Source organism: Anguilla rostrata, chromosome 12 (assembly GCF_018555375.3).
Source record: "Anguilla rostrata isolate EN2019 chromosome 12, ASM1855537v3, whole genome shotgun sequence".
In the NCBI taxonomy this organism is placed as follows: domain Eukaryota; kingdom Metazoa; phylum Chordata; class Actinopteri; order Anguilliformes; family Anguillidae; genus Anguilla; species Anguilla rostrata.
Window position 1 is genome coordinate 6,796,211 of NC_057944.1, and position 14,373 is coordinate 6,810,583.

The window sequence follows — 14,373 nt, forward strand, 5'->3', positions numbered from 1 at the left end:
GCCCCAGCATACCTTCACAAGATTTTCAAACCCTACATGCCAGCCAGATCCCTCCGTTCTGCTACATCAGGACGCCTAGCACCTCCCCCTCTTCGCACCTGCACTTCCAGAACACGTCTCCTGTCTGTTCTGGCCCCACGATGGTGGAATGACCTCCCTGTGGAGGTCAGAACAGCTGAGACTGTGACCCATTTCAAACGACGACTGAAGACCCACCTCTTCAGGCTGCACCTCTCCCCATCCCTCCCTTCCCCCCCTGTAAATAACTAAACTTAGGGGTGTAACTAGGCAGCTGTTTAATAGGTGACTTAGTTGATGCGCCAGTCTTAACGACTACTTGTATTTTTATTTATTTTTATTTTTCCATAGATTGCGTTGTTGCCGTTCTCGTTGTTAGTGTTAATCAGTTTAACCACCAGGGTCCAAGTTGAACTATGCGGTTGTTCCCTGTACTTGGACCGGTACTTCTCTCTAGGGGTTTCGTCATACTTGTTCCTGGTTATGGTTATACACTTTGTTGTACGTCGCTCTGGATAAGAGCGTCTGCCAAATGCCTGTAATGTAATGTAATGTAATGGGCCTGGATTGGCCACCTCAGCTGTATGAGTGCTGGGGGCGTGGCGGTTTCCAGGGCTACGGGATCTTATGACGCCTCTGTCCCTAGGAGTTCACTCCTGTAATCGAGCCGGTCTGAATCTGTGGCGTTACCGACTACTGGTGTAGGCTATGTGCATTTGGAAACGTGCCGGCAAATTTACCTATTAAATCTTAGATAGATACAAAATCGACTTGATTCTTGGGCACAAGTGGGATGTCTGTGACACAAGCAGGTAAGCGATGAGGCAGCTCAACCCCCTTCCTGGAGATCAAGCTACGTCCTGTAGGTTCACTCCAACCCTGACAAAGCATACCTCATTCAATAGCTGCTAATCAATAGAAACAGGTGTGGCAAAATAGGGTTGAAATGAAAACCTACATGACTACAGATATCCGGGGAAGAGTGTTTTGCAGCCCTTAGTGCAAAGCTCTTTCTGGGGCTCAGTCGTTTGAAACTCGTGTAGTGTATGGGAGGTATTAGACAACAAAGCACTCCGGTTTTATCTAGCATACAATTTTCAAAGAACAAATTTGACGTTCAAGTCTGTACGATATAGCTAACTAGCTAACGTCTTTGGGCAAGCGCCTTTCTTACACGTGTGTTCACGGCAGTAAAAAAAAACTACTCGTAACTTGCCGGGCGATTCACCTTTTCGAGAGATCGATTCCCCAGTGTATGCCATTATTTTCGAGCAAATTTAATATGGCTTGGATAACATGTCAAATTCATCTTACGACGATTTAACAATAATGACGTCATGTCGATGCGACGATGTTTATACCATGGGGACCGATGGAGTTACGAAACTAACTTACTGTGGAGTGAAAACCTCGATGTAAAGCCATCCGCTCCTGCTTGGCATGGAAAAAGATGATTACATACGTCTCAAAATACTAAAGAAATAATATGGCGCTCAGACGGCTAGTAGCTATGAAGGACATTGTCTGTCGGGCCGCTGTGGTTCGGAATCGGACCAGAAAGCGGACCGTTGTGACACAGGAATGTATGTTTTCGGCAGGCACGAGCTCCCTGGGCAAACCACCGGACCAGGATGAAGTCACAGCGGAGGTGTGCCAAGCGTCAGACCTGCATGAGGGACAGTAAGATTAATAATAGATACCATTATGCCTCGCGAGAATTGTTGACTGATTAGGCTGAACATCTAGTGTGTTAACCTGGTTGCGTTCTGCGTGCATCTTGGCGTGATGCAATTCTGTTGGGGAACAATAAGATCCTGTCGCGCTGGGAACCACCACGATGCCAGTACCGCGCAATCAGACCGGTTTTGCCGTAAAGCTGATGCAGGTCAGGTGTGAACAGACGGGTATAGTAAGGTTGGTATGATTGAATGGGTGCGATCAGGCAGGTGCAGTCAAGTGTGCGTCTCCTCTGCAGGATGATGGAGGCGGAGGTGGGCGGGCAGCGAGTGTTGCTGGTGCGTAGCGGGGGAGAGTTCAGCGCTGTCGGGAACCTCTGCACACACTACGGCGCTCCGCTCAGCAAAGGTTGGAGTCACACCTCGCGCCTCCGACACACCTGCGCCTCCTCCACTCCTGCGCATGCACCGTCTGCATCTCTTGGGATAGCTGTGCTGGTATATGTTGTGCGGAGTTAACTCATGCAAAGCCACCTTCAATGTCGCTTCATTAACAGGCTGTGGCCGCTGCATTTGTTCTTTTTCATCTCGTGTACGGTGGTATGCAAAAGTGTGGGCACCCGTGGTCAGATTTAATGTGAAAACAAGTTTTTGCTGAATTTAATAGATTTAAAAATAAAAGTAAATGTGGCATGTCTAAAAGTGTGGACACCCTGTCAGTCAGTAGTTAGTAACACTTCCTTTGGCAGAAATCACAGCTTCCAAACATGTCTTCTTGCCAGAAAACAGTCAGTCACTCTTCCTTGCAGAACCCTTCTTGTTCAGAAATATTTTTACTACGTCTTCTTGGAAGCACGGCATGTATTATGATCTCCACACAGATTTTCAATAATATTCAAGTCTGGGGACTATGAGGGCCATTCCAAAGCCTTAATCATCCATTCCTTTTAGTAGCTCATGGTTGATTTTGAGGAATGTTTTCGATCATTGTCTTGTTGAATTATCCAAACTCTTTCCTGCCCTGCTTCAGTTTCTTTATTGACTGGGACATTAGCTTCCAAGATTTGTTGACGTTTAGTTGAATCCATTCTTCCTTCCACCCACACAGTATTTCCTGTTCCACTGGCTGCCACACTGCCCCAAAGCCCTCTTTTTCTCTAAATGTATCTTTTGGTGGTTGTGGATGGTTGGCTAAAATGTAGCAAATGCCACATTTACTCTTTTTTTCAGATTGTTAAATTAAGCAAATAAAAAGTAACTGCACTCTATAAATAGCTGAAACATGTCAAAATGTTACATTTTTACCTTGCAGAGGTTGTGCTAACTTCTTTTCACTTGGAGATTCAACAAAACATGCAGTTTGACCAGGGTTGCCCAAACCTTTGCATACCGCGTACACCTGATCCGAAGAAGAATGCTGCTGTGGCTGCAGCGTGTAGTCTGTTCATTTAAAATGATTCGCTCACAACCTCCTAATGTCACAACTAGTGGGAATGAATCAACTGATGTGTTTCCTGTTGGGCTGATGATGCACTTCCTGTGGCAGGTGCATTATTGGGAAGCAGGGTACGGTGTCCCTGGCACGGGGCTTGCTTTAACATAAAGACTGGAGACATAGAAGAGTACCCAGGACTGGATAGTTTGCCCTGTCACAAGGTAACCCCATGAGCAGAATCTGTGCTTTAGAGCTCAGAACATTTGCAGAGCTCTCTGTCTCCTGGCTATAAGGTTTTTTTAAGTATTGGTTTTTCAATTGATCCTTCTGTTGACAACCTTGCTGTTGAAGATTCAGTGGTCTGATGGTGACGTTGGACAATTCAGCATCACCTGCCGGCATTGGTAAATCACGATTTTGCTGTCTTGTTTTTGTAGGTGACCATTGAGAACAACAAAGTGTTTGTGTCGGTTAGCAAAAAGGTAAATTTGCTGTTTTGTTTATTTTCTTAGTATGCATTATTGTATTTAAATGTACAGCATGCATTTTATTTTTGAATATGTTTATTGGGTTTTTTGAAAGCATTATATGAAAATAGTCAGAGTCAAGCACTCAACCCCCCCAACATAAAAACAGAAACCCACAATAAAAGAAAATGAGCGAATGAATGACTGAATGAATTAATGAATGAATAAGGAAAGTAGAGCATCCATTTTCATACCTGTAAGGGGGTGGGGCTGATGCAGTTCTTCACATTGGCTACCTGTAAGGTGGCAATGCTGATGCAGTTCCTCACATACCTGTAAGGTGGCAGCACTGAGGCAGTTGTTTCCGCTGTTATTCACAGTCCCTGAAGCTGGTGAAGCGGGTGAAGCCCATGGGCCGCAGGGTGGCGGAGGTCAACCACACGGTGCTGCTGATTGGAGGAGGTGATGAGAGGGCGGGACACTTGGGGAAAGTGGGAGGCTCTGGTAGGAGGGTGGTGGTCTCCAAACACCCAGCCTGCCTCACAGTCTGGGATGTGAAGGGCACTGCCCCAAATTCAGTTTGATGAGGCTGCTCAATTCTGGATGCTGCTGTATTGCTTTCTGAAGGGCAGAATACAGATTCTACAGATCTTGAATCCGAACACACATGTGATTTGTTTATGGACACAGGCCCCGCCTCTCTTCTGTGTGATAGTCATGTGACTTGTTTATGCACACAGGCCCCGCCTCTTTGCTGTGTGCCGAGACGCTGCGTCAGGAGAACTACGGAGGCAGAATCGTCATGGTGACCAGGGAGGACCTGCCTCCCTATGACAGGACCAAGCTGAGCAAGGTGTGGTCAGGGCAGGCAAATATGAGTGCAGGTGTGATTCAGTGTTGTTTAGTGTGTTCCAGCAGGCATATTGTATGAGGGTTATTTAGAGTGTTTGAGTGAGATCAAGCATATTTTATGAGTATGTATGTTGATATGTGTGGTTGCTGATACAGTAAATGTATAGCCTATCTCAGGTGCTTCATTTGGATGGCGGTTATGTGGTGTTGAATGTGGGCAGGAGTACTTAAGCAGTTACCTGTCTCAGGTGTTGAATGTGGATCGGAGCAGCATTCTCTTGAGGCAGAGGGAGTTTTTGGAGCAGCATGACATCGAAGTGTGGACTCAGAAGCAGGTAAGGAGGTTATATTCCAGTAAAGTACAGTCATCAGTTTCAGTTTGCGATTGGCTCTTTGGTTTGAGTCGTGCGATCTGATTGGTTGGCCCGCAGGTGGAGTCCGTGGATACTGAGCGAGGTGCGGTGACCCTGAGTGATGGCTCAGAGCTTCGCTACGACCAGCTGCTCATCGCCACGGGCTGCAGGTCTTCATTTCTCCGTCAACTTCTCCCCCCTTCCATCCTTTCATCACTTCATCACTCCTGTCTCTCTCTCTCCCGGAAAAATGCTGCAGTCGCAGTGCAGAGGTGTAGCACTGCAGCGATATTCACATGAAAGTAGTGTGGTGCAGTTACAGTGAAGGTGTGTTATAGTGCAGTATTCTGCAGTGCAATTGTGTGTGCAGGATGGAGTGTAGCACAGTGGGTAAGGAACTGGGCTTGTAACCGAAAGGTCGCAGGTTCGAGTCCCGGGTAAGGACACTGCCATTGTACCCTTGAGCAAGGTACTTAACCTGCATTGCTTCAGTATATATCCAGCTGTATAAATGGATACAATGTAAAAATGCTATGTAAAAGTTGTGTATGTCGCTCTGGATAAGAGCATCTGCTAAATGCCTGTAATGTAATGTAATGTAATGTGTGTAGTTTCAGTGAAGGTGTGTTAAAGCACAGTATTCTGCAGTGCATTTCCTGTTTGAAGCTGACCCTGTATGACCCCTAGGCCTCGGCCAATCAAGTGCCCTGGTGCAGACCTACGCGGAGTGAGAGTGCTGCAGACTCCAGATGACGCCATGAGCATCCACCAAGCCTGCGAGGGCCGTAAGGCCGTCATCGTCGGCTCCTCCTTCATTGGTAACCCAACCCACCAGCTAATGGGCTTTCAGCCTTCATTAATATTTATGAGTGATTGACAGGCCAGGTCAGTCACCAAGCCCTGCTTTGCTTCCCCTCTGCAGGCATGGAGGTGGCATCTTATCTGTGGGATAAAGCTACCAGTGTGGCAGTGGTGGGCAGCAGTGAGTTCCCCTATCAGAGATCGCTGGGCTCGGAGATCGGAAGAGCGACTATGCAGGTCAGGCAGCCCCGCTCACCCCTGACCTTTGACCCCACTCACCCCTGACCTTTGACCCCACTCACCCCTGACCTTTGACCCCACTCACCCCTGACCTCTGACCCCACACCCTTCTGACCTCATCTCAAGCCTCATCATTATCACAGATAGTCACAGATAATTAAGGCACGAAGAACGGCTGTGGCAGATCTCTGAAGATTAGGGCTGCACGATATGTGCAGTGTGAGATTTTGGATATTGCAATGGCTACGTCCTCTACGAACCACTCGATCATTGCCCATCTTCTGCCGACGCATCTCTTCAGACTGTAGCTGGACTAACTATCACTACTCTGCAGGGCACTCCCAATCTATGATTGCTCTTATCACTTGAATCGTTCTAATCATTCTAATGTTCCTGTAGCACTTTTATGTTGCACATGTACCTCCATCCAGCACTTATATTCCACTTGTGTCGTTGTCTTGATGTAGTAGCTCGTTGTCATACCTCCTAGTTTGCCATAACTTTCTGATCTAGCCTATGCTTACTGTTTGAACTGGACTTAATGTGTTCATGGCTTTGAATAACTTTTACATAATGAGTATTGTACCTTATCTGGCCTGTGTTTTGTAGTTGTTCCAACGACCTTCGGTATACACTTTTTGTACATCACTTTGGATAAAAGCGTCTGCCAAATTGACGTTATGTATGTGAAATGCGAGGCGTTGTGGATGATTCCCATGGTAACGGCTGCTTGTTTCGTCTCTGCTGCAGATGCTCGGAGAGAAGAAGGTGGTGTTCCACATGCGCGATGGAGTGGCAGAGATCAGAGGAGAAAACGGACAGGTAGCTTGAGCAGGAGCAGGAGGAGGAGGAGGAGGAGGAGGAGTAGTGTTTTTTTAAGCACAGATTTTCGGGGCCAGTGTCTATTTTCAGACTGACTGACGGAGGCTGGGATTAGATGGTGTCCAGTGGAGGACTGTAGCATGTTAGCAGGTGTATGTTATGCTGAAGTGTTGTTAGCAGATGACGTTAAGAATGGGGCGTGGTCTCTTTAGGTCCGAGAGGTGGTGTTAAGGAGTGGAACGGTGCTGCCCGCCGATGTGGTTGTCGTGGGGATTGGTAAGTCCTGCCGCCTCAACCCAAAAAACACCAACACCTCTCAGAACACCTCCTGCGCCAGTATCAGACCCAACTGTCCCACTGTGGATGAGATCAGATAAGGTCTCTTTAAATATTACCCACAAATCCCTCGCCATGTGACATCTATCACACAACCCACTAAAAACTGTTTTACATTCACATCACTATGAACACCAGACTGTTTTACCTTCATATTACTGTAAGTGCCATGCTGTGGTCTTCCAGGTGTCATCCCCAATACCGACTTCCTGAAGGGGGGCACTGTGGAGCTTGATTCCAGGCAATCTGTGATTGTAGACAAGGTACAGTTGAGCTGCTGTGATATTATTGTCTGTCATTAATGTCAGTAAAGATCCCATTTAAAAACGTATATATGGGGGAAATGATGTGAAAGGATGTAAGCTTTGGAATAGTTTCAGCAGGCACTGGCCAATCTTTATAAAGATTACGGCAAACTGAGGAACAAATAAAAGAGCTAGACTGAGCCTAAAGCCATGTAGCGTGTGGTCAGATGCTTGATGAGTGGTCATGTGGTCAGTACGGTGGGTGTGATTGGTTTGTGTCTCTCCCGTAGTTCATGAGGACCACTGTGCCCAATGTCTTCTGTGCTGGTGATGTCACCGCCTTCCCTCTCAGCTTACGCAGAAACCAGAGGGTTAGCATCGGCCACTGGCAGCTGGCACAGGCCCAGGGTACGCCAGTCACCGCAGACCGTCGCCATGGTCAACACCGTGTGGCTGCTACGATAAAGCCAAACCGTGGGATCAACACTGTAGAGCTGTCACTGTAGAACCAACATCATAGTGCTAACACCATAGCACCATAGAGCTACCACCATAGAGCCAAAAACACCATAACACCATAGAGCTTCCACTGTAGAACCAACACCATAGAGCCACCACCATAGGGCCAACAACATCATAACACCATAGAGCGTCCACTGTAGAACCAACATCATAGAGCTTCCAACGTAGAACCAACACCATAGAGCTAACAACATAACACCATAGAGCTACCACCGTAGAGCCAACACCATAACTCCATAGAGCCAGCACCATAGAGCTGCCAGTGTAAAGCTAACACCATAGAGCTGGCAAAGTATACCTATCACAAGACCATGGGACTCCAGCATTAACACATCTATTCTGGGTGTGGCTTCAGGGAGGATAGCTGCTTTAAACATGCTGAACCACCAGGTCGAGCTGGACTCCGTACCGTTCTTCTGGACCGTGCTCCTGGGCAAAAGCCTCCGATACACAGGTAACCTTTTTACAGGTAACTGCACATGATTATTATTTTTTTTAACAGCAGTGAAATAAGTAATATTTCTATTTCTGCTTACTTTCTTGAAGGCTATGGTGAAGGATATACTGACGTTGTACTGAAAGGAAAAATTGAAGAAATGAAATTTCTGGCATTTTATATCAAGTAAGAAAACAAAGATGACTTTCTGTCCAAACATAAGTAGTCTCAGAGTTGAGGGTTTGGGCATGGGGTTTAGTTTGAGGCTGAGTTTCTCTGCTTGGACTAAACTCTGACTTTCTCTCGGTCTGAATAGGGATGAGGAAGTGGTGGCCGTGGCTAGCTTGAACTACGACCCCGCCGTTTCCCAGGTAGCAGAGAGGATGGCAGCAGGGAAGGTGATCACGAAGGCCCAAGCAGAGTGAGTCTGGTGGAGGAGGGTGTGCCTGTGTGAATGTGCCTGTGCGTGAGAGTCTGTGTGTGCGTGCATGCGTGTGTGCGTGTGTGTGTATACGTGTGCGCGGGCTGATGGTCTGTTGCCTCTTGTCTCACAGATCTGATGACTTGAGCTGGCTGACCCTGCCCTGACCTGCAGAATTGTGGGCGGAGCTTCACTCCCCCCATTCAGGCAGCACAGCCGTGTTGTGGTTACCTCGGTAACCAGCCTTCACTTGAAATATACTGCGATATGCTACAGCATATTTTAGAGATGTGTGCTCCTGTTTGTCTGATGTGTTTGGGGTGCTGTGGTGTTTCCATTGGCATCACGGTCACCCTTTCAGCTTCAACTTACTGAACAGTTTTTTGGGTTTTTCATATATTTAACACAACCATGATGGTTGATATCTTACCACGTATCAAACAATCGATGATGCGCTTCCTGTCTACCTGTCACGTCTGTATTTAGAAGAGATTTTAATGGAGAATCCTAGCTGGACCTTCCTTGTCCATAGTCATCTGTTCATTTTGGAAAGCAGGTCTTGCGGAGTCTTTGGGACGGTTGAATTAATCTGGGATGCTGGGACGAGCTTTGATCGTCCCATTAAATTTAAAAGCATTGTTCTGAAAAATGAGCTTATGAAGAATCATGTCACATTTTGGGATACACTGAGTGGGGTAACCGGGGCTGATTGACAAATCGGGTTAAACTCAAACCTAGCCGGGTACGTGTGACAGTCATAATTGACTTATGATTTAGTAGAACTTCTGATTTATTTTTAAAGATGGAATCGTAACCCCTCTGTGTGGAAACTGCGTCAGACTGTGACTACCTCGATTTTTTCCCTCCTTAAATGCAGGTTTAAAAATCCAGATTTAAATCCCAGGTTTAAACACAAGGAAACGGGTTCTGTGGAATCAGCCTCAAAGAAAATAGTGGACGCACCTCAGTTCTGTCACATCCGAACCTCGCACGAAAACTTTTGTGCAACTTTGTTTGAGAACGAGAGAATTTGCAGGGGTGAAAGTGGCAGAACGAAGCGATAAAGTGCTTAAGAAAGGCTGCTTGTGTAAGTGATGTGTATGAGGCAGTCGATGGAAACAAACTGCCAGGGAATTTTGCAAACAGTCTCTGCAGTTCTGATCTGTTTATAGAAGGGACAGAATTTAGTGTCTATGCAGTTTAACTTACGTAATTCACACAACTTGCATGTGTCGTACATCGCTACACCTGTCAACAGTTCCATATTGATGGTCATAAAATATATATTAAATTAAACACTTGAGAAAATTATTTATGCATTAGTTATATCTATATAGATATATATTTGATATTTAATATATTTTCCTGTCTTAATTTTCCTAAAAGGTACTCTATGCCAAATGTTGCATGTGATGCTATATTGGTGAAAGATATTAGGTGATAGGCCTTGTCAGACTTGCAGTATGTAGCTGATTTGGTCTCTGGCCTCCTTCAATCCCACAATGCTTTAAGTCTGTAGAGTTGTAATCAGGCTCCTTGGCTGGGTGAATTTTTAGCCTTGGCATGCACGCGCACACATACACACACACATCCACATCTACATATCCACACACATATCTTTGATCAAAGACATTGGTCACAGCACTACTGCAGGTGTGCAGGAAGGGTGTTGAGATGTGACCTGGGCAGGGTTTGTGCGGAGAAGGGAAAAGCTGTGTTTGGATATTTGGAAATGGCTGTGTGTCACTCCCTGGAAATCATCTGTGAGGTACTTCCTGTCTGCATTCCATTTCAAATGTGTTTTTGTGCAAATTCTGAAAATAAAAAAAATATTGTCCATCAGTCTTGGTCTTTGAATTGTTTTTTTGCAAGATATAATTGATATTCCATTTCAGCAACATTAAATGGCTTAATCTTTATCATGGAATGTTCATGAAAATTTTTGTAATATTTCAAAATAGAGTACATAACTACAGTAAATGAGTAGTTCTCAATATTAAGAGTAGTAGCTCTTAATATTGATATTGCTGTCAAAGGTAATGAGCATAATATTTTTGGTAACAGGCGTTCTCACGCCGTATTGACATTGAAATGCACACTTTTGTATTATAATTTTAGTGGACACGCGCAGCTATTGTGGGTCCTACTTGAAAGTACCGCCTTTGAAAATGAAAAAAGTGACGTCAGCCTGGAACGTCCCTTGGACCTCCAGTATCCCAGAAGCCCAGTGTTTGAGGAAGTTAGCTGCTGTGAGCTTCTGCCAGCCTGTCTAGCAGCGGCTGTGTATTGTTAACATGTCAGTGATGGAAGACGAAGAACTGGAATTCGCTGATGATTTGGAGGCGATCCTGCACCTCACACCGGAGGTGCAGCAAGCCATAGACCAGGTAGGGGTCAGGGAACGAGTTTGCAGACGCTAATTCAGAAACCTTTTTTGATAGACAGCTCGCTAGCGTAGCCAGGTCAACTTGGATGTGAATTCTCAACCGTCGTTTCTGCGACGAAATGAACCTCGCCGGTGTTATCAGTAAAACACACGGGATGGGTAGGATCGAACATTTTGGAGATCCGCGATGTTTGGTAGTTGTTTATTTTACGTTGCGCGGCGTAGTCTCCTCCATCAGAAACGACTCACTCCAGGGAGCAGTCGTCTACCTGCTGCCGCACCACTGAAATTCGAGCAGCTGACCAGTGACGCCCCATTTGTATTCCGCGCAGGCTGACTGTACGCAATGCTCCGTGGGTGGTTTATACTGTAGTTGCAGCGTGTCAGTTCGATTGTCACCTGTCCGTTTTATAATATCAATTCTTCCCTATATATGCGGAGTTGTCTACTGAATAATAAGGCCAGGCCTGGGGCCAGTTCGCATATCGTTAAGGTGTGGTTTAGTTCTTGAACAGGACAAACCGCTGTATATGACTCTCGCATGTGAACCGAGTCAGTGGTATCCACTGCTGCTGGCTACTGAGCGTTGCCAGACCGTTTATATATTGTTTTTATATTGTGTGCGGATTTCAGCAAAATTTTTCTTTAGGTCTTTCCTAGTCAGGATCCGTTGGATAGACCGGACTTCAACGCGGTGGAGTACATCAACACCTTGTTTCCCACTGAACAGGTAGGGTGACTAACGTAATCCACGCAACAAAGTACAGTATCTTGCTGAATAATTTTTGGAAATTGTGTTATGGAATGCAGCATAGTTTTAAATCTCAAGGTTGTGAATTTGAAGTGTGAGTGTGACTTTCCTTTGTGCATGAGGAAAATTTGTCTCGCGTGAAAAGTTAACCAATTTAGTGAAGAGATAAGTAATTTGTCAATGGCAAGAGAATGTACTTTGCAATGTAATTCTCAAAATTCTCTCAATCTATTGCAAAGACAGTTTATTTTCATTTCAAAGCACAGGGCAGAAAATCACAACAGAATATAAGTAAAAAAGGTTAAAGTGAAAATGGCAAATATAACAGTTTACCGTGGTATTAAATAATTGGGGGAAATAATATGAAAAAACTATAAATAATTCTATATTAAGCGCTAAGTGTTTGGGTTCATTGTCAGAGTGTGTTTTACTTTGTGGCCCTCTGGTTTGGATTGAATAATTGTCCTGCAGTTTTATCTCGCTTGGATCCTCATGAGGCAGATTGGCAGGTTTTCATTTTCCTGTATGACTGGAAATTGTGGATCATCTCTTTACTTGATTAATGATTGTTAAAAAAATACTTTCCTTCCTTGGTTTTTCTTTTCGGTCGTTATTTTGGTATCCATACACTAGGTGGCACTGTTAGTTTAAAAAAACTTTTTTAGTTTAACGTGAAAGATTTGCGATATAATTCCTTAATTATTATGCACATAGAATACATAAATATTGATGATTTGAGATGTTTTAAATCACCAGAGAATGCTGGGGGTTTGATTTGCTATGAGTTTGTTTCTCATGAGCATTAGATCAGTAGTAGTTATTAAAGCAGTACTGTAAGCAGTATTTAAGTAGTGTGAAATCTACCATGGAGAGGGCCAGCTTATGAGTTATGAGGCTTGTTCATAAAGTTATGTAGTGTGTTGCAGCGGTACATGTTGTGAGATAGTGCTTGGTGCTGAGCTGGTCCAGTGTAATAAATACAATGATACACATTGCAGTGCATTGTTCGTGTTACTGACATTGTGCTCTTGGCGAGGGTCGGTAGCTGTATTGTGCTGATGCTTTATATTGAAAACGACTGTGTCATTTTCTGCAGTCTCTGGCCAATATCGATGACGTGGTGAACAAAATTCGTCTGAAAATCAGGTGAGCGTGTGTTGCGTCTGTATGAACGCGTGTAGCGTACATATAGCGTTTGGATGCGCGTGATGCGTTAGCGTGCACAGCGTGCGTTATCTGACGCCGTATTTGATCTGTCCCAGGCGGTTGGACGATAACATCAGGACTGTGGTGAGGGGGCAGACCAACGTGGGACAAGATGGCCGACAGGTGAGTCTCCGCCCCCTCGCTCCGACATCATCGTCGTAGTCCTTCGTGAGAAGCTGCTGTTTCTCTCTCTGTCTTTGGAGTGGACCTGAGGAGTCCCGCCTTCTCCTGCTGGAGATCAGGAACATCGGAAATTCCTTTCCACACTGCGGTGGGATTTGACCAGTGTCCCTCGGCATTATGGGAAAATTCAGGAATGATGGCTTTAGCACGCTGGTCCTGTGGCTGGGTGCTGTGGAGGACTGAAGTCTGACTGGGGATTCTGTAAGCAAAGATGGAACGTTCTGGATACTCTGTGCAGTCAGAGTGAACGAGCACGTTAAACCCACGTCCTGTCAAGATAAGGGAAGGCTGCACCTGTCAGCTGTGTGTGAGACCCTCAGTGGGGAGGTGTGTGTGTGCGTGCGCGTGTGTGTGCGTGTGTGTTGGGTGTTGAACAGGCTGTGCCGTACACTGATCTCAGGTCAGTTGCTCCAGCTCGCTCCTCTCTCTCTCTCCTGCAGGCTCTGGAGGAGGCTCAGAAGTCCATACAGCAGCTCTTCGGCAAAATCAAGGACATCAAAGACAAGGCGGAGAAATCGGAACAAATGGTGGGTGGAGCTCCCTAACCGACGGACTGACAGACAGGCGGACCGACCAACCAATATACAGGCGGACAGACCAACTGAGCAAGCGACCGACAGACAGACAGACAGGCAAACGGACAGGCGGACGGACAGGCAAACAAACGGACAGGCGGACCTGGCCTCTTGCAGGAATGCAGTTTGGGGAGGGGGGGGTGAAGGGGATGTGGGCCGGGACAGGGGAACAATAGGCCCCGTCCCGGGACAGCTGCTGGAGTAATCGGGGTGGGCGTGTCCTCTTCAGGTCAAAGAGATCACTCGGGACATCAAGCAGCTGGACCACGCCAAGCGTCACCTGACCACCTCCATCACCACCCTCAACCACCTGCACATGCTGGCGGGGGGCGTGGACTCCCTGGAGTGGGTATCTGTGTGTGTGTGTGTGTGTGTGAGAGAGTCTGAGTTCATGTGTGTGTGTGTGTGTGTGTGTGTGTGTGTGTGTGAGTGTGAGTTCATGTGTGTGTGTGTGTGTGTGTGTTGAGTTCATGTGTGTGTGTGTGTGTGTGTGTGTGTGTGAGACAGAGTCTGTGAGTGTATCTGCGTGTGTGCCTGCATGTGCATGTGTGTGTTTTAACTCGCACTGTGTGTGTGTGTGTGTGTGTGCGCGCGTGTGTTTTAACTGGCACTGTGTGTGTGTATGTGTGTGTGCGCGCGTGTGTTTTA

At 46.1% G+C, this 14,373-nt stretch overlaps 2 protein-coding genes across 5 annotated transcripts in view; both read left to right on the forward strand.

The window, feature by feature from the left end:
- The first annotated feature begins 627 nt into the window (after positions 1-627).
- LOC135235949 (apoptosis-inducing factor 3-like) lies at positions 628-10,466 on the forward strand. Of its 3 annotated transcripts, none has more exons than XM_064302031.1 (19): positions 628-830; positions 1,617-1,698; positions 1,994-2,103; positions 3,241-3,350; positions 3,567-3,611; positions 3,977-4,058; positions 4,337-4,449; positions 4,697-4,783; positions 4,880-4,971; positions 5,489-5,619; positions 5,724-5,839; positions 6,593-6,664; positions 6,877-6,940; positions 7,187-7,263; positions 7,536-7,653; positions 8,123-8,221; positions 8,314-8,389; positions 8,520-8,624; positions 8,758-10,466. In XM_064302031.1, the coding sequence occupies exons 1-19, from the start codon at positions 812-814 to the stop codon at positions 8,789-8,791; spliced, it is 1,632 nt and encodes a 543-aa protein (XP_064158101.1). In that variant the 5' UTR covers positions 628-811; the 3' UTR covers positions 8,792-10,466. The 3 variants fall into 3 exon arrangements, with proteins under 3 accessions (XP_064158101.1, XP_064158103.1, XP_064158100.1); XM_064302033.1 differs by lacking the exon at positions 628-830 and adding an exon at positions 1,050-1,071; XM_064302030.1 differs by lacking the exon at positions 628-830 and having other exon boundaries at positions 1,114-1,698.
- A 379-nt stretch (positions 10,467-10,845) lies between these two features.
- Positions 10,846-14,373, forward strand: part of vps53 (VPS53 subunit of GARP complex) — an 18,402-nt gene continuing 14,874 nt past the window's right edge. For both annotated transcript variants that reach the window (XM_064301549.1, XM_064301550.1), the window contains exons 1-6: positions 10,846-11,011; positions 11,660-11,740; positions 12,858-12,907; positions 13,024-13,090; positions 13,591-13,677; positions 13,955-14,070. In XM_064301549.1, coding sequence (XP_064157619.1) covers positions 10,919-11,011; positions 11,660-11,740; positions 12,858-12,907; positions 13,024-13,090; positions 13,591-13,677; positions 13,955-14,070 — 494 coding nt within the window. In that variant the 5' untranslated portion in view covers positions 10,846-10,918. The remainder of the gene's footprint in view (positions 11,012-11,659; positions 11,741-12,857; positions 12,908-13,023; positions 13,091-13,590; positions 13,678-13,954; positions 14,071-14,373) is intronic.